Source organism: Drosophila innubila, assembly GCF_004354385.1.
Source record: "Drosophila innubila isolate TH190305 chromosome 2R unlocalized genomic scaffold, UK_Dinn_1.0 1_C_2R, whole genome shotgun sequence".
NCBI classification, from domain to species: Eukaryota; Metazoa; Arthropoda; class Insecta; order Diptera; family Drosophilidae; genus Drosophila; species Drosophila innubila.
The window spans coordinates 7,553,205-7,573,261 of record NW_022995374.1 but is presented as its reverse complement, the minus strand read 5'-3'; the positions used below and the strand labels follow the sequence as shown (position 1 = coordinate 7,573,261).

General features: G+C 37.3%; 4 protein-coding genes across 8 annotated transcripts in view; 2 read left to right on the top strand and 2 right to left on the bottom strand.

Annotated features, from left to right (window-relative positions):
• LOC117785950 overlaps nucleotides 1-5,607 on the top strand; it is a 55,180-nt gene extending 49,573 nt beyond the window's left edge. Inside the window, exons 12-15 of the mRNA XM_034624241.1 lie at nucleotides 1,091-1,322; nucleotides 1,383-1,462; nucleotides 1,707-2,989; nucleotides 4,823-5,607. Coding sequence (XP_034480132.1) covers nucleotides 1,091-1,322; nucleotides 1,383-1,462; nucleotides 1,707-2,989; nucleotides 4,823-4,851 — 1,624 coding nt within the window. The 3' untranslated portion in view covers nucleotides 4,852-5,607. The remainder of the gene's footprint in view (nucleotides 1-1,090; nucleotides 1,323-1,382; nucleotides 1,463-1,706; nucleotides 2,990-4,822) is intronic.
• A 249-nt stretch (nucleotides 5,608-5,856) lies between these two features.
• On the bottom strand, nucleotides 5,857-6,665 carry LOC117783516 (transmembrane protein 14 homolog). Its single transcript, XM_034620938.1, has 3 exons — nucleotides 6,567-6,665; nucleotides 6,389-6,493; nucleotides 5,857-6,293 (listed from the first exon to the last, which is right to left on the bottom strand). The coding sequence occupies exons 2-3, from the start codon at nucleotides 6,462-6,464 to the stop codon at nucleotides 6,034-6,036; spliced, it is 336 nt and encodes a 111-aa protein (XP_034476829.1). The 5' UTR covers nucleotides 6,465-6,493; nucleotides 6,567-6,665; the 3' UTR covers nucleotides 5,857-6,033.
• Nucleotides 6,666-7,065: 400 nt separating this feature from the next.
• LOC117784837 (far upstream element-binding protein 2) lies at nucleotides 7,066-12,770 on the top strand. 4 transcript variants are annotated; one of them, XM_034622672.1, is made up of 8 exons: nucleotides 7,066-7,508; nucleotides 7,614-8,738; nucleotides 8,877-9,041; nucleotides 9,102-9,607; nucleotides 9,672-9,903; nucleotides 10,050-10,185; nucleotides 10,234-10,478; nucleotides 10,760-10,824. In XM_034622672.1, the coding sequence occupies exons 1-7, from the start codon at nucleotides 7,431-7,433 to the stop codon at nucleotides 10,440-10,442; spliced, it is 2,451 nt and encodes an 816-aa protein (XP_034478563.1). In that variant the 5' UTR covers nucleotides 7,066-7,430; the 3' UTR covers nucleotides 10,443-10,478; nucleotides 10,760-10,824. The 4 variants fall into 4 exon arrangements, with proteins under 4 accessions (XP_034478563.1, XP_034478561.1, XP_034478562.1 ...); XM_034622670.1 differs by lacking the exon at nucleotides 10,760-10,824 and adding an exon at nucleotides 12,227-12,770 and having other exon boundaries at nucleotides 10,050-10,478; XM_034622671.1 differs by having other exon boundaries at nucleotides 10,050-10,478; nucleotides 10,819-10,898.
• A 1,604-nt stretch (nucleotides 12,771-14,374) lies between these two features.
• On the bottom strand, nucleotides 14,375-19,690 carry LOC117784838 (protein DEK). Of its 2 annotated transcripts, none has more exons than XM_034622673.1 (11): nucleotides 19,589-19,690; nucleotides 18,899-19,130; nucleotides 17,729-18,225; nucleotides 17,245-17,659; nucleotides 17,083-17,183; nucleotides 16,831-17,019; nucleotides 16,582-16,770; nucleotides 16,431-16,515; nucleotides 16,255-16,373; nucleotides 16,039-16,191; nucleotides 14,375-15,969 (listed from the first exon to the last, which is right to left on the bottom strand). In XM_034622673.1, the coding sequence occupies exons 1-11, from the start codon at nucleotides 19,628-19,630 to the stop codon at nucleotides 15,955-15,957; spliced, it is 2,037 nt and encodes a 678-aa protein (XP_034478564.1). In that variant the 5' UTR covers nucleotides 19,631-19,690; the 3' UTR covers nucleotides 14,375-15,954. The 2 variants fall into 2 exon arrangements, with proteins under 2 accessions (XP_034478564.1, XP_034478565.1); XM_034622674.1 differs by lacking the exon at nucleotides 19,589-19,690 and adding an exon at nucleotides 19,217-19,234.
• Between the last annotated feature and the right edge of the window lie 367 nt (nucleotides 19,691-20,057).

The window sequence follows — 20,057 nt, the reverse complement described above, 5'->3', positions numbered from 1 at the left end:
CTTGTCAAAAATCATGGGAAATTTAACAAAAATTTTGACTTGTAAAGTTACTAGATCCAATGTCTGATCAACTTTAATCCGTCATAGCTTTGTCAAAACTTAACCGATTTTCAAGCGGAATGTCATTTTGATCATGATTTGGCCTCTAAATTCATTCTGCATTTAAATTTTATTAACTTTTAAAAAAAAATCATTTTTTACTAAAATTCGATTTTGATGCTAAGGGTACCCATTTTGGATTTTTGAAAATTGAAAATTTTAAATCTAAAGTTTTCACTTTTAATCAACTCCTTATATCATAATTAGTATAAAACATCACTTAAAACTTAATTCTGAGACGTTTCATTTTCTTGTCAAAAATCATGGGAAATTTCACAAAAATTTTGACTTGTAAAGTTACTAGATCCAATGTCTGATCAACTTTAATCCGTCATAGCTTTGTCAAAACTTAACCGATTTTCAAGCGGAATGTCATTTTGATCATGATTTGGCCTCTAAATTCATTCTGCATTTAAATTTTATTAACTTTAAAAAAAATCATTTTTTACTAAAATTCGATTTTGATGCTAAGGGTACCCTTTGGATTTTGAAAATTGAAAATTTTAAATCTAAAGTTTTCACTTTTAATCAACTCTTATATCATAATTAGTATAAAACATCACTTAAAACTTAATTCTGAGACGTTTCATTTTCTTGTCAAAAATCATGGGAAATTTCACAAAAATTTTGACTTGTTAAGTTACTAGATCCAATGTCTGATCAACTTTAATCCGTCATAGCTTTGTCAAAACTTAACCGATTTTCAAGCGGAATGTCATTTTGGACATGATTTGGCCTCTAAATTCATTCTGCATTTAAATTTTATTAACTTCTTGAAATAAATTATGTTTCAAAATTGATTTGGTTACGTACCGGTACTGATATTGATATCAAAAGAAGAAAACTGAAATAGAACCTTTTACCAAAATAGATTTTTCGAAACGTACCGCAACAGACACCGTAACCTTTATTAGTTTCGGTTTGATTCCTTGAAACTAGTAAATAAAAATAAATAAAAAATTAATTATGTATTAAATTAATTAATTCCCAGTGGAGACACCGCCACCTGTCTGCACAATGCACCGCATGAGGATAGCGCCTTGGGCAGATCCCTGCCAGGCACATTGCTCTCACTGGACGCACAATGTCGACGGGATCGGGGCACCTATGCCTGCTTCAAGGATGAGCGTGTCTGTGCCCAGCTCTTCTGCTTCGATGCCCAGACGGGCTACTGTGTAGCCTACAGACCAGCAGCTGAGGGATCCGCCTGTGGTAACGGTTACGTAAGTGTGATCGAAATATGAGAGTCGATTTCTGTTAACACTTATGTTTTATAACCTTAGCACTGCTTGGATGGACGCTGCACACCACTGCCCTCTAATGTCATACCTGACTATGGAAATAATTACCGTTTAGTATACAAGTAAGTACGATTCGCATCTAGAGACTGTAACTTGTAGTTGGTTGAGTAAGTTAAGTGTAATTCCAAGTAAATTGAGTACAAAGAAACACACAGAAATCATATTTTAATATGCAAAACCTTTTACACCTTTACAAATATCAACAACAACAACAACAACCATCACAACCACAATACACCAAAAAATATATAAAATATATAAAAACACAAACAACAACACAAACAAACAACAATTTGAAATACACAGTAAAATCAGCCAGAAAAATGATGCAAACTCTGAAGAAGGCGTTGAGAATAGCAGTGAGGAAATTGAATCCCAAGAAGACAACGACAACGATGATGATGAAGAGCGCGAAGATGAGCGGGAAGATGACCAATCCGATGGCATCAATAGTAGTGAGGAGCAGCAGGACAACAACATACAACAAAGCTCAGCTGCTGCGGCTGCTGCAGCTGTCGTTGAGACCACAACAACAACAACAACCACAACAGCAACAGCAACACCTAAAATAACAACGACAACTGAAATTGGCAGAGCCAAAACATTTGAATATTTGCGGCGACTTTACAACACTGACAACTATGATAATTTGGCATTACGCAATACTGCAGAACAGTGGCCAACAAATGGTCAAGTTGTGGTCAAAACGCACACCAGCAGCAGTGTCAGCAGCAGCAGCAACAGCGGCTCACACTACACAGCAACAACAAAAACAACAACACCGCCAAAAATCATAACAACATCAACAACACAAACACCGAATCTATTTCAATTTTATACACATGAATTACGCAAACAACTTGAATACTATTTTCACTTGCTACAAACACAACAACCACAAGAACAAGCGACACATAAACAACAACAACAACTACTACTACAACAACCACAACAGTCCCAAGTAGCGTCCAATGAACATTTTTCAATTCCCTTGGTACAAAAGCAAATTACAAATTATAGTGCCACCACCAACAGCAACAACAGCGGCAACAGCAACAACAATGGCGCAAAAGAACACAACAGCAACAACAATAACAGCGAGGAAGTGAACAAGAAGCGACAACAGCAACAACAACAACAAGTTGATGAAGAAAACGAGGCCAATGCCGGCATTGAGATCAATGAAGCAATTGAGCGGCAAAAACGTAAGTTTCTCATACAACAACAGCAACAACCAAGACACTTGACAACACTGCAACAACAACAACAACAATTGGCAACACCAACAACAAGCACAGCATCAGCATCAGCAACAACAGCTAAAGCAACGCCAATGCCAACAACAAGCACATCCAAATCGAAAACAACATCATCAATATTCGATGTATACTTTAAAAAATTACAAGCATTGCATTTACCAACACTGGATGGTGCTGTTACTGCCACCACAACATCGGTGTCCACCTCCGTGAGCTCATCGGCAGCAACAAAAGCGGGCAGCACACAACAACAGTCACAGCAACAACAACAACATCAGCATCAACAACAACAGCATCAGCAAAACTTTGATGGCAGTCCATTTTTAAAACGTACGCTAAATCGCAGTAGTATTATAGCATACAAAAATAGTAGTAATAAAATTAGTAGCAATAGTCATAACAATAGTCAACAACAGCAACAACAGCAGCAGCATCAAGCGTTGCGACAACAACAACAACAACAACATCAACTGACATCGCCTTCATATGTGACAAATTACATTGGTGATAATACCAACAATTTGCCAGCGGTGTTGGACAATGAATCAAGCACAACAACAACAACAATAACAACAGCTATACAACAGCTACAACAACAACATCAACAGTCAACAAATGGCACTGCGACGCCCAAGAAACCCAAAATAAAAACACAAAAACTGATACGCCGCACACGAGTCATGTAAAACAACAACAGCAACAAAATCAAACAGGCGGAAGATGCAAAGTTGGCAACATGCCACATGCCACATTATTACTATTACTACTTATACTTGAAAACACACACAGACAGGACAACAGCTTCAACACTGCCAACGAAACAGTCGTACACACACTCGCACATACATATACATAGACAGACACAACTGTACCACCCCCACAACACTCAAGCGATCTGATTCGATTTCGATTCGTTTGTTTTGCTCCTTCGTGCGGTAAGAACAAGCAACAAGCAACCGTTTTTAGTAGTAGTCCTAAAGCTTCGCCTAAAAAATACTAGTAAATCAAAAGGGAGCTTGCCGTATAACCAATTTAGTGGTATTTGATGCCTGCTATACTATAAAATATAAAATATACTATTTTTAGATACTTATAATCGGTAATTGAGGAATTGCGGTAATAGAGTTACCAATTTGCATTCGTAATTGGCCATTTAGTTGTAATATTGAATTTACTTTAAGCATATTGGCGCATGACTGCATACTCAACCTGAGCATCTCAAACATTTTTAATTTTGAAATATTCTAAAATAAAAGTAGTATAAATTGCATTGTAGCGATTTAAAAGTAGTGCTTGAAACGTAGTTCTTAGCATGAACAATTGCAATTCAACTTCAATATTCTTTATAAAATTATTATGCCCTATTTGATGTTTCAAACCAATCATTATTCATTTTAAAAAATCAAGAAAACCAAAATATTGTAACGCCAGGAATCAATTCAAATTTTCATGCAACATGGTGCCTCATCAAAGTGCTATCAAACCGAAAACAAAACCATCGCTAATAAAAAAAACAATGAACCATTACATCGTTTCGTTTTTCAACTGCAATTTTCTAACGCTCTCGTCCTGAAACTCTCGATAATTGCTTTATACTCATAATGAAACCAATGAAGAAACAAATTGGCATTGAAACTTCTCACAATCACACAACATTACACACATGCGTAAACATTTTGTCACACACACAACCATACACCCCAACACGTATACACATCAATGAATATCAAAGCATACATACATATATAAATGTAGACCTTATGGTACATCTTTGATTCAAAACCCTTTTGAATAAGATCGCAAACGGCATGGCGTAAAATCAACTAAATAATAAATAGATCGCATATTTGCATACTAAAATCAACTATAGCAACAATATCAACAATACTACTCGTATAAAAACGCAACCAAACAATTTGGCTATTGGAAACGCATGAAATGTGGAACACAAATTAGCGAATAAATTGAAAATGGCATACACTCGTACACACTCAAAATGGCGGTTGGCGCCATCTGCAAAATTTTCAATTCCATAAAACAAAACAAAATACAAGCAAACATTTCTCATCTTTGCACGCCTAACATGTTTATTTCATCATTTACTTTTAAATTTTATTAATAAACTTTGTATTTATTTTATTCTTGTTTCTTGCATTCTCTTAGTGGTTAACTGGAAGCTGTTTCCGTTCTAGTGGAGTGCATCCCGCAGGAACGTTTGGAATTGGCACACGTCGTTTTGGTTATTGCCATTGAAATTTGAACAAATTCATATATGCAGTTAAACAAATTGTGTTTTAGATAGAATTTTTATTTTTATTAATATTATAAATATTATTGATTTGTTTTTAATTTTAGACACAACTAATTTAATTTACTCTTTGTTAAAAAAAAAAAAAAACAAAACAAAACGCATCCAAGAAAGTGAAAAACATTTAAATACATACCGACTCTTTGGGTATGGTTAATTACATTCACACATACATATATTATGTAGTGTATAATTTAATGAAAAAAGAAAAAAATATTTTGTATATATAATATCTGTTTCTGTAAAAAGCTCATACAAATTCATTTCGGCATTAAATCAAACCCAACTTTTATAAATTATTCCTAAAGATTTCCAATTTTCCATTGTGATAAAAGATAATTTGTATACTTAACTAAAAATATTTATCTTTTTTTAGAAAATTGCTTGAAAAGGTGTAAAAATTCTATATGTATTTACCTAGCCGCACTTTGCCTACTAGAAAAACTCACAATTCCATAAATTGTTGTATTAAAATGTAGAAAAGTTGTGCATTGTTAATGCGAACAAAAATTTTAAAAATTGCATTACCTTATATTTATAAGATTAAATTAGTTTAATATTATTACATAAGTTCTAGATATAGACAACTGGAAATCAAATAAAGTGTAACTGTACATTTATCACACACACACAACAAAAACTAATTTAAGAATATGCATAAAATAAATATATTCATACATATAATATAAACAAAAATACTATTGTCTTTTTATTTGAAGGGATAAATCAAACAGGATTTTGCAGGATATTTATTTTGCCCGGTTTAATAGTATTTTTATTTGTTCCAATTTGACGAAAATCATACAGTAATATAAATTTACACGTATAAATTAGAAAGTGAATAAACTGTAGTTACCTCATAGGAAAATGTATAGTTCAATAAAATGACTTTATCGTTATCTTATCTTTAGAGTGAAAATTACTCATTTTATTTTTAATATAATAAGACCATACACCATTCATGTTACATGTCCACTCTCAGAATATGAAAAATATTAAAAACTTATATTAAAGTATATGCCGGCAAGTTCAATAGCAACCAAGAATTTCTCCATATTTCAGTTTTCTATGCACCCTTTGTAGGCACTGGCAAGTAGCGATTATATGTGACCAAGTTCTTGACAAGAGCAGCCACTGAAAGCATACAGACAACTCCAGCTGGCATAATTTTTCCTGACCGATTCCAGCGAGCTCCCATAAGTCCAGCCAAGAATAATGATGTGCCCAACTGGAGCAGAGGGCGTGGTGGATCCTGCGAGTTCATGTGAGCACCATAGCCCAGCAATGCTCCAAAAGCTAAGCCAGCGCCAAGTGATGGTATAGAGCCTGATTACAAAAAAAAAGGGTGTTTGATAAGATCATACAGTCAAAGTGCAAGTCGGCATGATTAGCATTAATAATTATAATTAACATTATCTTACCAGCTTTCGCATAACCCATTATTCCGCCAGCGGCAACTGTGGCAGCGTATGCATAACCAAACCAGTCAATAGCCATATTAACCTTGTTTTTATGTACCGCTCAAACTGAAATTGATATATACAGCATGTCAACTTGTCATATTTTATATACATAATCATATTTATGTCTTTTGCTTACGTTTGGAAACTGCGAAATAATTTATTTTTCCAAATCCGCTTGAGTTTCAGCTGTTTTGTGAGTGTGAACGGTAAATACGGTCGAAAAGTGGTGTGGCAGCCTTCGTTTCAACAACAGGGTGGCAGCCTTAGTTCCCGAAAAAGGCTCCATATTTTGATCAAATTATAAAATGCATTTTGTGCAGCATTTTTGTTATAATTTTGTTTACTTTCAGGTTTTTGATTTAGAATTAAATTAAATTATTCAACTTAACCCCCCGTGGAATGACGAGCTATTACATTTATAATAACCATTTTATTTAATTTCGTGATGTAAGTTTTCCAAAGTTAATAAATTATTCCTAGATTAACAAAATAATAAACTCACATTTAAATTGATAGCTGCGGACGATTTACGAACGGGCGTTGAACTTAACGATTATTCTACTCGATATACCGATAAGTAATCGATATATGTAAATTCAGCCACATTGACGCCAAGTGTTGGAAAATGTTATAAATAGTGTTGAAAGCTAAGCATCCCTGTGTACGCATTTTGGGGCGCATAATTTTCACCGAAAAAACTTAAGAAAACTGGAGTAATTACCATTTATTGTGCGAGTAATATATTTGCAATAGCCTTGCGCAGGTTTTATACAATATAAATTCAACGTGCAACAATTTTGTAAAGAAATATAAATAGAAACGCGCCTTTTCCGACGTACAGTGAATTTGATTATTGAATTTTCCAGTTGCACGTCGCCAATTTGCTTCGTCGTTTTTGCAAAAAGTGCGGGGTGTCGGCCTATGGTTTAGAAAAAAGCAAAAAGAAAAAGAGAAAGCATAACTATCTGAAAAAACACTTGAATTGATATCAATTGCAAACATGAGTGACTTTCAAACGCAGCAGGCGAGTTTAAGTCAATCGCAGGCATTGGCAGCTGCCATACAGCGTGCCAAGCAGGTAAGAAGAAGCACGTAGTATAGACCCGGAGCTGTGTAGAACAGCCTAACCGGAAAAAGGCGCAATTATATTGACGAAAACGTCACGTTTGTTATGCTTGTGCAGATTGCCGCAAAGATTCAACCAAATCCGCAGCAACAGTCACAGGGTGGAGGTGATAGTAGTGGTCCTTCTGGAGCAGGAGGAGGAGGCAGCAACAATTTCAAGCGTCACAACGACGACGGCGACAGTGGGCCAGACTGCAAACGCTCCTTCGGTAGCCCCGACTACGGGCAAAACAACTCGAACATGAGCAGCGGCAGTGGAGGTGGAGGTGGAGGCGGTGGTGCAAATATGACTCAAGCCATTGCACAAGCAGCTGCGGTGGCCGCACGTTTGGCCGCCTGGCCGGCGTCCACCTGTGAGGAGCAGGTTCGGATACCCGAGAGCATTGTTAGTGCATTTGTCGGTCGCAGCGGCAGCGACACGCTTAGCCATCTGGAAGCCGAGTCTGGCGCCAAACTGGAGCTGATGCAGAACCAGGAGCGAGTCATCACGTTGCGGGGATCACGCGAGAACTGCACCAAAGGACGCGAGATGCTGCAGCAGATGGTCAGCCGCAATGGTGGCGGCAGTGGCAGCTGTGAGGTGCTGCTAACCATCAATATGCCGCCGCCGGGTCCTGGTGGTTATCCGCCGTACCAAGAGATCATGATTCCGGGCGAAAAGGTTGGCCTGGTCATTGGCAAGGGCGGCGATACTATCAAGCAGCTGCAGGAGAAGACGGGAGCTCGCATGATCATCATACAGGATGGTCCCAATCAAGAGGCTATTAAGCCGCTGCGCATTTCCGGTGTTCCCCCAAAGGTCGAGCATGCCAAGCAAATGGTCTTGGATCTCATTGCTCAAAAGGATGCCCTGGCCCAGCAGCAGCAGCAGGGTGGTGGGGGTGGTGGTGGTGGTGGACGAGGCGGTGGCGGTAACGGTGGCTCAGATCAAGGATTCAATAACTTTAACAATGGCAACGGCGGCGAAAGCGTCGAGGTCTTTGTGCCCAAAATCGCGGTTGGAGTAGTCATCGGCAAGGGTGGCGATATGATTCGCAAAATTCAAACTGAATGCGGCTGCAAACTGCAGTTCATCCAGGGCAAAAACGATGAGATGGGAGATCGTCGCTGTGTCATCCAAGGCACACGTCAACAAGTGGAGGATGCCAAGCGCACAATTGATGGACTCATTGAAAATGTGATGGTAAGAGCAATTTTGACACTGCAAAGACCTCTGCGTCCCGTTAAGAATATACATAAATAATCAGATCAAAATCAAGAAATAAACACAATTAAAGCATCTATATTTCCATGCTAAAACATCTATAAATGTAATCCACAGCAACGCAACGGAATGAATCGCAATGGAAATAATGGCGGAGGAGGCGGAGGAGGTCAAGGCGGTGGTGATTCCAACAACTCCAACTATGGTTATGGCTACGGTGTAAATCATGCTCAAGGGGGACGCGAAGAGATCACGTTTCTGGTGCCCGCCTCCAAATGCGGCGTAAGTTGACTTTTGTTGCCATATATCTACATTTATTTATTTCACCTGAACATCTAACAGATTGTTATTGGACGTGGCGGTGAGACCATCAAGCTCATCAATCAGCAGTCGGGAGCACACACAGAAATGGATCGCAATGCCAGCAATCCGCCCAATGAGAAGCTCTTCAAGTCCAAGGGCAGCACTGATCAGGTGGAAGCTGCGCGCCAAATGATATCCGAAAAGATCAACATGGAACTGACGGTGATCTCGCGAAAACCGATAAGCGGTGGCGGTGGAGGTGGTGGTGGCGGTGGATCCAACAATTCCCATCACAATCAGCAACAGGGCGGCTATGGTGGCAACCAGATGCAGGGTGGTGATCCCAACGCAGCTGCTGCAGCGGCCGCATACCAACAACAACAACAGCAGCAACAACCATGGGGCGCCTATGGACAACAAGGTGGCTGGGATCCGGCTGCCGCCCAACAGCAGCAACAAATGGCAATGGCGGGTCAGGGTCCAGCAGGTGCAGCAGCTGGCGCTGGTGGCCAGGATTACTCAGCACAGTGGATCGAGTATTACAAGTAGGTTAACTATAACACATGCAGATGACCGCAAATTCACCTCTTTACATTGCATCTCTTACAGACAAATTGGTTGCCATCGTGAAGCCGATATGATTGAGCAGCAGATGAAGGCCAAGCTGGCGACCAATGCTTCGGGTCCAAGTCAGCAAGCACCACAGCAACAGCAGCAACCCCAGCAGCAGCAGCAAGGCGGTGCCAACAGTGCTGACTACAGCGCACAATGGGCGGAGTACTATCGCAGTGTGGGCAAAATCGAGGAGGCCGAAGCCATCGAGAAGACGCTCAAGACTAAGGTAGGGCTTTGTTGAAGGCCTATTTCAATTTGAAAAAGATTTTCCATCTTAATTTCGCTTATTTAAAAATAAAAAATTCTTATATTAAACATAATCGGAAAACGAAATCGATTCGCATGTAAACAATTGAATCTTGACATTTGCAGCAAAATGGAGCCGGCGCTGGCGGAAGCGGAAGTGCGGCCAACCCGAGCCAGGGCGGACCTAATCCGAGCCAGCCCAATGCAGCAGCTGCGGCAGCTGCAGCAGCCGCTGCTGCAGCGGCCGGTGGCTATGCCCAAGGTATGACTCCTAGCCAATATGCACAATATTCACAGTATTATGCTGCAGCGGCTGCTGCGGGTCATCCGCCAGGAGCGCCTCAGCCTCAAGGTGGCGGTGCCGGCGGCGGTGGTGGCGGCCAGGCTGGTGGCCCACCAGCTGGATATCCAGGGGGCTATCCGGGCGGCGGCTATGGCGGCTATCCCAGCGGGCCAGGTGGTGGACCGGGTCAGCAACAACAACAGCAGCAGAAATCACACAAGAATGATAAGCATTAAGGTGACTGGATGTGTGATGTGGGTGCCTTTGTCATGGTGAGTAGATGTTGATCAATCATATTGAGAAACTATCAGTCAATCAATCAATCAACATGCAGACAAATTGCCAATTGCATTTGCTGTATTCAATTTTCTTGAGTACTTGTATTTTTTTGCTTTTTGCTTTGCTTTACTTGCCTGTTTATTTAGTGAACTTATGTATTATCTCTTAACGATATATATATATTTATTTATATATATATGTATGTACTTACCTGCCACTTGTATGTATAAAATCCTAACGATATCTTGTTTACCATGCGTAAAACTCTTTGCAGTGAATCATTTGAATTGTTCTACTATCCCTATGTCTTTTATCCCCCTCCCAATAAATTAGCAAAAATAATTCAATCGCATTAAGATGGGCAAGAAGAAGAATAGCAACGAGCGCCGGCGGTCAACACAACCATCAATCAATCAATCAAAGAAAGAAACATACAAACAAACAGTCAATCAATCAATCAATTTGCACACTTGCCGCTTGAAGCGTCGCGCTTTTTTGCATTAATGTAAATTTATTATATATATATATATTAATTATATATGCCAATTATATTGGTTTCTTTTTACTTATAATTTTCTCTAGCCTTTAAGTGACTTTGCCTGAAAATATTAATTCTAATACTTAATAACAATATAAAAAAAAAATCAAAGCAAAAGAAAACAACAGAAATACTGTTGCTGTCCAGGTTCAGATACAACTTCTGGGACAATACACAAATAATTTATATATTTACATATTACACATATATTATATATCATACATATATATATATATATCCATACGATTTCTTTCGTCGTCAATTTAGGCATCTTGAGAGCAAGTTCCGACAGCTGCCAACTAGAAAATTAGAAGCAAATTATTCACACACACACACATACGCGTATAACTCTATGTCCACGTTGGGAGTGTGTTTATTGAAAGACAACAACAAATATACAAAATATAAATACAGAAGTACATATGCGTATATATTTATGTACTTGTAATGTTTTCCACGCAGTAACCTTTTGATACCGCCACACGTTTCTCTCATATATTTTAACCAACTTAGCATAGTTTTAAAATGCTCCATTATATATATAAACATATAAATATTTAAAATATAAATACTACGATCAACGTTGCAACTGATCTGGTAAGATTTTCACAACCTGTAAAATTACAAGCTGTATTCTGTATAACTTGAATTTTGAACAAAACATACTTAGGATTATACGATTTTTTTTTTACTCTCCTCTTGGATGATGAAACTGGTTTGTTGATCTGATTATAATATGGTCATAATATTGATTGAGATTGAAACTTTAAGATCATAACAATATGTTTAACACGTTTTGTTTTCATATTTCAGTTAAGGACACACCTAGATGATTCATTATTAGCTATAAGATATCATTTTGATTTCAGTTCGATTGGTTAACTGCTTAGGATTCAGCCATGTCACAGAACTACAAAGGTCTCCCCAATTTAAATTGCATGCTCTCTATCCATTGCTTGTCCGGTCTGAAATCATGACAATCTGTTGGCGCATTTGTTTTTATTTTCCAATTATTTTCTATTTTTTTTTTTTTATTCTTTTATTTTGTCCACAAACTTGTACCTATTATTTTGGTAAGATCTTTAATGATAAGTTGTGGTATATATAGATATATGTGTGTGAAATAGTTTAATTAAACATCTTTATATGTATGTAATATTATACACATGCAACCTCTATCTATATATATGTATGTACTTTCAGAGGCCGTTCAGTAAATCCAGACATCTTCAAACCAGTTCATAACAGTAACAGAAATCTGAAAATGAAATCGAAACTCTTATGAAAACTAATTTAAAAAAATAATAATAATAAAAAAAAATATATATATGATATTGATGATTAAAACCAATTTTGATAGTATATTAAGAGCGTGTGAACCTTGGTAAGATCTTCTGTTGTTATTGTGTATGTCTTACAAATCTTACAATGAAAACCATAAACATTTTAATGCCTAAACAATATAAATATATATACATAACCGTAGGTCTGCTATTATGGAAAAATTATAAATCGATATATATTGATATTTACATTTATATGCAATAAATAGCCTAAGTTTTATGTCTCTTAACGAAAAATATTAATGTTGCAACAGCTGAAAATGATATGCACCTTCTCTCTCTCTCTCTCTAATAAATACTTGTATAAGAAAGTGGGTCCGCCGCAAGATTTACTAATCTCTTTCGCAGCAGCCTACGACGATATACTACATTGAATAAACACACATATAATATATAATATAACTATATAATATATATTTATATTTACGAAAATCTATTACCACAATGCGTACGATTTGTATGCGAATTATGCGTTTCTATTTATTATATTTTATTATTTCAAAACTTATTTGCCATATATGAAAATCGTTTCTGAGCGTATTTTCAGAGGCGCTGAGTTGGATGGGATCGGGATCGTTATCGGTATCTAGGGATGGGCTTTTGCTTTTGTTCAGTGTGACTGTCGTTCATTGTTGGGTATGTAGCAGGTCTATCCATATTCTTATGCCTTGAAACATTTTGACATATCTATCTACTTGTACTATCTGTCTATACAATATATATATAATTGCCATATCATACATATACTGATGTACTCGTAATATTGCTGATATATTTTACATATTTACTTATAAAATGGAATATATATTCTATTCTAAAATTGTATTTGTATTTGTACATACTGCATACAAACAAATGTGACATCTATATTTCTCTATATATTCCAATAGCCAACCTCAACGCATTTCCACGCTGTACTGCTTCAATGTAGCGTCACGTTTCAACCTCCAAACCAATTGAAATCTCACCAATCTTACTTAATTATCTCTACTCGTACGATATATATTTAATATAAAACTTGAATCTCCACGATTAATAATTGTACTGTATATGATTATCAGTGAAATACTATATTGTTTCAAGGTATCATTTGTTTGCGATCTTTGCGGTTTATATTACCATTACAAGCTACTCGTATTATATACTTTAGATATATTATAATATTACACAAATATTCTGATACTCCACATGAAACGGTACAGCTCGCTAAAAGGCAATTATTTAATTAAATTTTGGGACAAATGACAGTTAACACTCAGTTTTCAATCTCTAAATCCCTTGGATTAGTTCAGCTATGTTTTGTTGGATCGGGAAGTCGTTTATTTCTTTCAATTACAGCAGGTGTCGCCCAAAAGACAACGGATCTGTAATCCTCCATTGCTGGTAAGTATAGAATACGATATGCTCACACATTTCATATGTACGTGAGTTTTTATAGAACCCATTGAAATCCATTTGCCTTAAATTTTGGGTCAATATCAAGCCGTTTATTTCGCAATCAAATGATATTTTTGAAATTGATATATATTTCTTTATATTTGATTTAAATTATGTGCTTTGATCTATTTTCAGGGCCAATTGAGTATAAAAAATAATCCTTTAATATTCCATTCAATGCATTTAAACCATAACACATATTATTTATCACAAACTTTGACCGAAAATTATGTGTTTTATTTAACTACATTTTAACATGTTATGTCCTCCAAATTTGCAAATTGATCTTTTTAATATCTGTATGTTACAGCCTTATCTACGTGATCCATCCACTTGCCAGTCAAAACTGACAGATTTAGTTTTAATCCTTCATATTCGTTTAGACAACATAAGTATATTAAATTAATTTTTAATTATTGCCAAACATTGAAATTTTCGATTTCTCAATAAACTTCTATCTAAAAAAAAAATGAACAGAAACGGCTATTTTTCTAAAGGATTCAAACAATTATGTAAAATATATATAGACTATCGTAATAAACCCATTAAAAAACAAGCAGTATGAATTTTATTTTGTCGCGATATATTATTGATATACATACATCATCCGTCTTTATTTCCTTAGTGAAACATTTAAAGATAAAACAAGATATCGCTTTACATCTAGGCATCCAATTGGGACGCACGCGGTTTACGGTTAAGTTAAGTTCTGTTCTATAAAGAGAGCGTTCAATAAATTCTATTTGACTTTGATCTTGTACGGTTCTTATTAACTTTTATTTCATATATATCATATCTACATGAAATAAGAGTTTATGTTGAGTTTTATCAATTGATACATATTTCCATTTGGTTTTGTATATTTATTCTTACTACAAGAAAACGTACATTGAGATGCTTGTATTAATGTGTGTGTGTGTGTGTGTGTGTTCAAAACATTTATTTTATTTGAATCTGGTATTGTATTTAAGTTCATTATATTGTTTATTTAAAATTTACATACATCTAGTTTCGTATGAATATCCAAACGAAATATTCCTTGCACTGTTGTTTTTATTTTATAATTCATATGTGTATTACATTGTAGGTCTATATGTGAGTCCTAATTGTGTAAATTGCCGCTCTACAAGAGAAACCTGCTATAGTTCTGTCTTCAATTATTACCAAGGCCAAGCATTTAAGATAAACTAAAAGGGGACTATTACCGATTGAGAAAATGGAACGTGAGACGAAAGTAAATATCATAACACTAACTTGACTCTGTAAACTGGCCAATCAATCAATTCTTCGTCGCATTCCTTTTATATCATGGCTTTTAAATATTTTACAATAATTTTGAATTTGGATAAAGAATTCTTAGTTTTAAAAAGGTTACATTTGAAAACAATACATTTTTAAAAAAATATTATTTCTAATGCTTTCGCTTGATTTCTAGTCCAAAGTCCGTCCGTTTAAATACCATACAAAGTTTTTACATTTGCCGAAAACGCTTGCAATATCATTATTTATCATAAACTCGGGATTTTGTTCAGTTAAGGTTTTCATGCTTCGTTTTTTGTACTGCTGCCAGTGTGTGAATTTTAATTAATTTTTTATTTATCCTTTTTACTTAATTTAAAAATACATAATTTTGAACGTCAAATCAATCAGCACTACATTATAATGTATAAATTGTGTGTGTTTTACTTTAGTTTTTATGTTATTTTTGTTTTTTTTTTTTACAATGTTCTCTTTCAGTTTCTGTTTCGGTTTCCAATTCGGTATACTTGTTTTTTACACACTTTTTGTAGAGCCGTTTGAGAGCGCAGGCATTCATAAAGAAAATGAATAAAAGTGTTTTAAAAATACGTTTACATATATACATATTCACATGCATATATGGATAATCGTCTCTTAGTACAAAATAGAAAAGGGACATGATCCTTTTAAGGTAAAGTTTAGTTAGTTTTAAAGAGTACAAATTATACGCTTATAGGAAAACTAGAGGTGTTTCTTTGTTTGTTGTTGTCCGCAGCAGCTCTCAAAAAAGTGGCAAAATTAGTTTGCTTGTTGTTTTAAGCTTTTTATCGTGTTTAGTGTTTGTTTGGTACAAGTTCTGCTGCTTGCTGGCCCATCCATCCCCAGGCATCAACGCCTCCCTTTTTGTGTATTTTATGTGGCAATTAACTGAAATGAAGAATATGAAATTAGACTTGAATCATCTGTAGATAATCATCATCTGTAGAAAGCACCTACCGCTTTAACTGTGGCCTTAATGAAATCCTTCTTGTCTGTTAAATCGAAATCTGGGTATTTAGCATAAACTTGTTTGCACACTGTTTTCATTGTTATCTCTTCGAGATTGGCCTTGTCCAAAATTTCTTTGACATAACCGCGTATTTGTTCGTCCTGCAATACAAATAATAATGCGATTAAAAAACCAAGTATGTAATACAATTGGAATTGTTTTACCGTTGGGAATGCCGCTTTGCCCTTTTTGGTTAATGGCTCATCTTCATCTGACTCATCCTTGTCATCAGCATCTTCCTCATCGGACGTCTCCTTCTTTGATTTTTTTGGTCGACCAGCGGCTGTAACATTAAATGAAGTTAAAACCGAATTTTTTGAGAAGCATTTTGGAGACTTACCCTTTCCAGCTGGTTTAGACTTGTTATTAGCTTTGCTATTTTTCGCAGGCGTTGTGGGCTTCGCACTCTTTTTGGGACGTTCCTCCTGTGAAATGACAAACAAAATTTAAAAGTTTGATTATTTTACAAATTCTTTAGTGGAGGCACTTACCTCACTTGGCTCGCTGCCAAACTCGGACAATTCTTCTTCCTCTTCATCTTCAGATACTTCTTCGTCTTCGCTTTCTGAATCCTTACGCTTTCGCGCAGAGGTCGCCCGACCGCGTCCTCGTCTGCCAGCTGGAGCAGCGACAGCAGATCTGCCACGTTTGCCTGGAGCACCTCGCTTGCGCTTGGGCACCTATTCAACATAAAGAATCCTTTAGAAATCTTAATCAAGCGGGGAGTGTATTAAGCTTACATCGCTTTCTGCATCTGATATCTCGGATTCTTCTTCGTCCTCAGAATCGGAATTTCTTCGACGACTCTTGCGCGCTGGTCTCCCGCGATTGCCACGTGCTGCCAGCTTGCGTCCTGCTCCACCAGCACCACCGCCACCACCACCACCACCGCGTCCGGCATCAGAGTCCGAGTTGGCTGATGGATTGTACTACAAGATGAGAGCAATTATTGTGAGTCGCTGGTGTGCAACTGTACCATCAGGAAGACTTACATCTGAGCCGGATTCGGAGTCATCGTTCCGTCTTCGCTTAGTCACTGTTACTTTCTGCTCGCTCTCCTCGGAGCTTGATAAATCGACATATGCGGACATCTCTGAAAGCAATATGAACAATGAGAATCTATTTGAGAAACAGGATCCTAAGGAGCTGCTTACTCTTGCCAGCCGTTGCACGTTTGGGACGCCCAGTAGAGTTGCGAGCCGATCCTCTGCCGGTTGGTGCGCTTGACTTGCTGCTCTTGCGTTTCTTATCGTCCTCGCTGGCGGCCTCCTCATCTTCGTCCACCTCTTCATCATCCACCTCTTCTTCCTCTTCATCGCCCTGCTCAATGCAGAGCGATTCATCCGGCTCCATGAGAAATTTGAGCACACGTGACGTGATCTCATCCTTGCTGCCTTTGCGATCCAGCGTGAGAATCTCACAGATGCTGCGCAGCGTCTTGTTGTCCACTTTTTTAATGGACTCATATTTCTTTTTGTACTCCGACGAATCCTTGGCAAACTCGAAGCCAGCAAAGGAGCGCAGATTCTTTTTCACCACATTGTTTTTGCCCTGGGCCCCAAAACAAAGCTGTAAAAACACAAACAATTCATATATTCAAAGGCATCTTTTGGAATCATTTTGGAAGTTATGTCTTACCGCATGAAGCGTCTGAAGACCATCTACACGTGTCTTGTTGATATTCTCATTAATGCGATCAATCTCGGCCAGAGCTACCACATTCTCGTCATCCTCGGCCACTTCGTTGTTCTCGTCGAGGCCATCGTCTTCGTCAGCATCGTCTTCGTCTTTCTCATTATCGTCCGAATTCTCCACCTTTCCGTTCTTGGCCTTGGATGAGTTCTTGGCGGCCGCTGTCTTCTCCGCTCCTGCAGTTCCCGACTTGGACTTGGCACCATCTGTAGATTCAGTTTTCTTCTTTTCTGCTGCTGTCTCTTTTTTTGATTTCTTATCATCATCACTTGCTGAATCTTTGCCATCGTCCGCCTGATCCTCTTCGTCTTCTTCCTCCAGATCATCTGCATCGTCTGCTTCTTCTTCCTCGGACTTGGCTGCTTTCTTGGCGCTATTGTTATTCACTTTCTTCGCTGGTGGCGGCGCCGGCGATCCAGCCTTTGTGTCTGCATCCTTTTCATCTAAGTGTAAAATATTTAATTGATTAAAGCAAATTCTTATTAATTTATCTAATTGGATATTTAACCGATTGGAAGTTAAGCAGTTGAAAAATTTAAGTTTTTATAAATTGTTAAATATTAAAAAATAGTAAGTTATAGTATTATTATAAAATTTATTTAAATTAAAATAAATGTCTTCATGCTTGGGAAGTCCAATGCTATTTGGTTTGGGAGCGCAAGGAACTATGAAAATTGAAGTTTTAATTTACCTCGGCTTTTACTACACAAAACCATATTGTTCAGGGTTCAGTATGAACAATAGCCAAGGGTACATATTTTATAAGTTTTGAGTTAAATGAGTTGAATTTAAAAATCCTAACCCAACATTTTAATTTTACATGGTAACAAAACTACGACGGGGCACAGGCAGAATTTGAACCGCGGACTCGCGTACACAAACGAATATTTTGGTACGCCGCGATTTAGCTAGCTGCGCCAACGCCAACTCAGCAACAACAACGACAAATGACGCAAATGAATTGAGGGCAACTTCAATTCGCCGCATTTTGTGAAACGCGCGCAAAATTCATTTCATGATTTTTGTTTTTCTCGCTCTTTCTTCACACACACACAGGCAAGCACATTGAACAAGTGTGAGTGCGTGTGTATGAGTAGTTGTGTTGCTTTTATTTACCTGCATCCAATGTTGGCGCGGTCGCAGCCGATGCGTCTCCAAGAGCCTTTTTATCAGCGACGTCATCAGTGGCGGGTGGCGATGCAGCATCACCCTCCTTTTCGCCAGTTTTCGATACCTCACCATCGGGTGCACTTGATTCCGTTGCATTTTCTAGCGCTTTCGACTCGCTTACCTTATCGGCGGCATTTTCTTTGGTCGCCGTCTCTGCCTCTGGCGATGTGTTGGCATCCTATCGAAAATCAAAACAGAAGCAAAAAACATTTTAAGTACACTTGCAAATTTTTGGCGCCGTTTACACTTAAGCACTACTAGTACCATCAAACTTTGTGCGTTTCACGACCGATGGTTTATGCGTTTCGCCTATTTTTTTCGTATGTTTAAGAGCACACACAAGTTTTCTTTTGGGCTTTGCGTTTGTGTATGCGTGTCTATGGGGGCATTGGGCATGCACACGTTGTCTCACTCGCACCCATCAAAAATTAGACACAGGCAGCATACAAACGCAACGACGCCATGTTTATACACATAAACGAATTGGTCGCAGGGGAGATGAACACCGATTTGAGAGCCATATTTGTTGCGCTCAATTTGCACATGAAACACATTTTAACTCCAGGATTTTTCTATGCTCTTTTATTGCATACACTTTATACTTTCATTTAAAACCATTTTTATTTAATTACATACCATATTTTCAATGGTTTTATCTTTTTTTTCGTCAGCCGACATGCTTTTATGCTTTTTATGTTGTGTGTGGCGTACAGTGTTGCCAAGTTTTTAGAGGAAAAGCCGAAGGCTGCCACCCATCAAAAAATTCCGATCTGGCTCAATTTTTTAACTAAAGAAAGGTTCATTTAAAAATGTTAAGGATAAAATATTTTTAGAATATTTTCGATTTTTGATTTTGAATTTTTTGAGCAAACTAACTTTGAAAATTGGCAGAACTAGCTAAAAAAAATAGCTAAATTGGCAATAGTGCTCGAATCTAACTTCTTTCAGTTGATTCATATATATTTTTTCGCAGATTTAATTTAAGCATTTATTTTTAAATTTAAAAAAAAGCGCATTTATTCTCTACTGCTTTTTTTTTTTTATTACTTTTAAGTGAATTTTTATTAATTGTTTCATTGATTTTTGATACTGCGCTTATTGACAT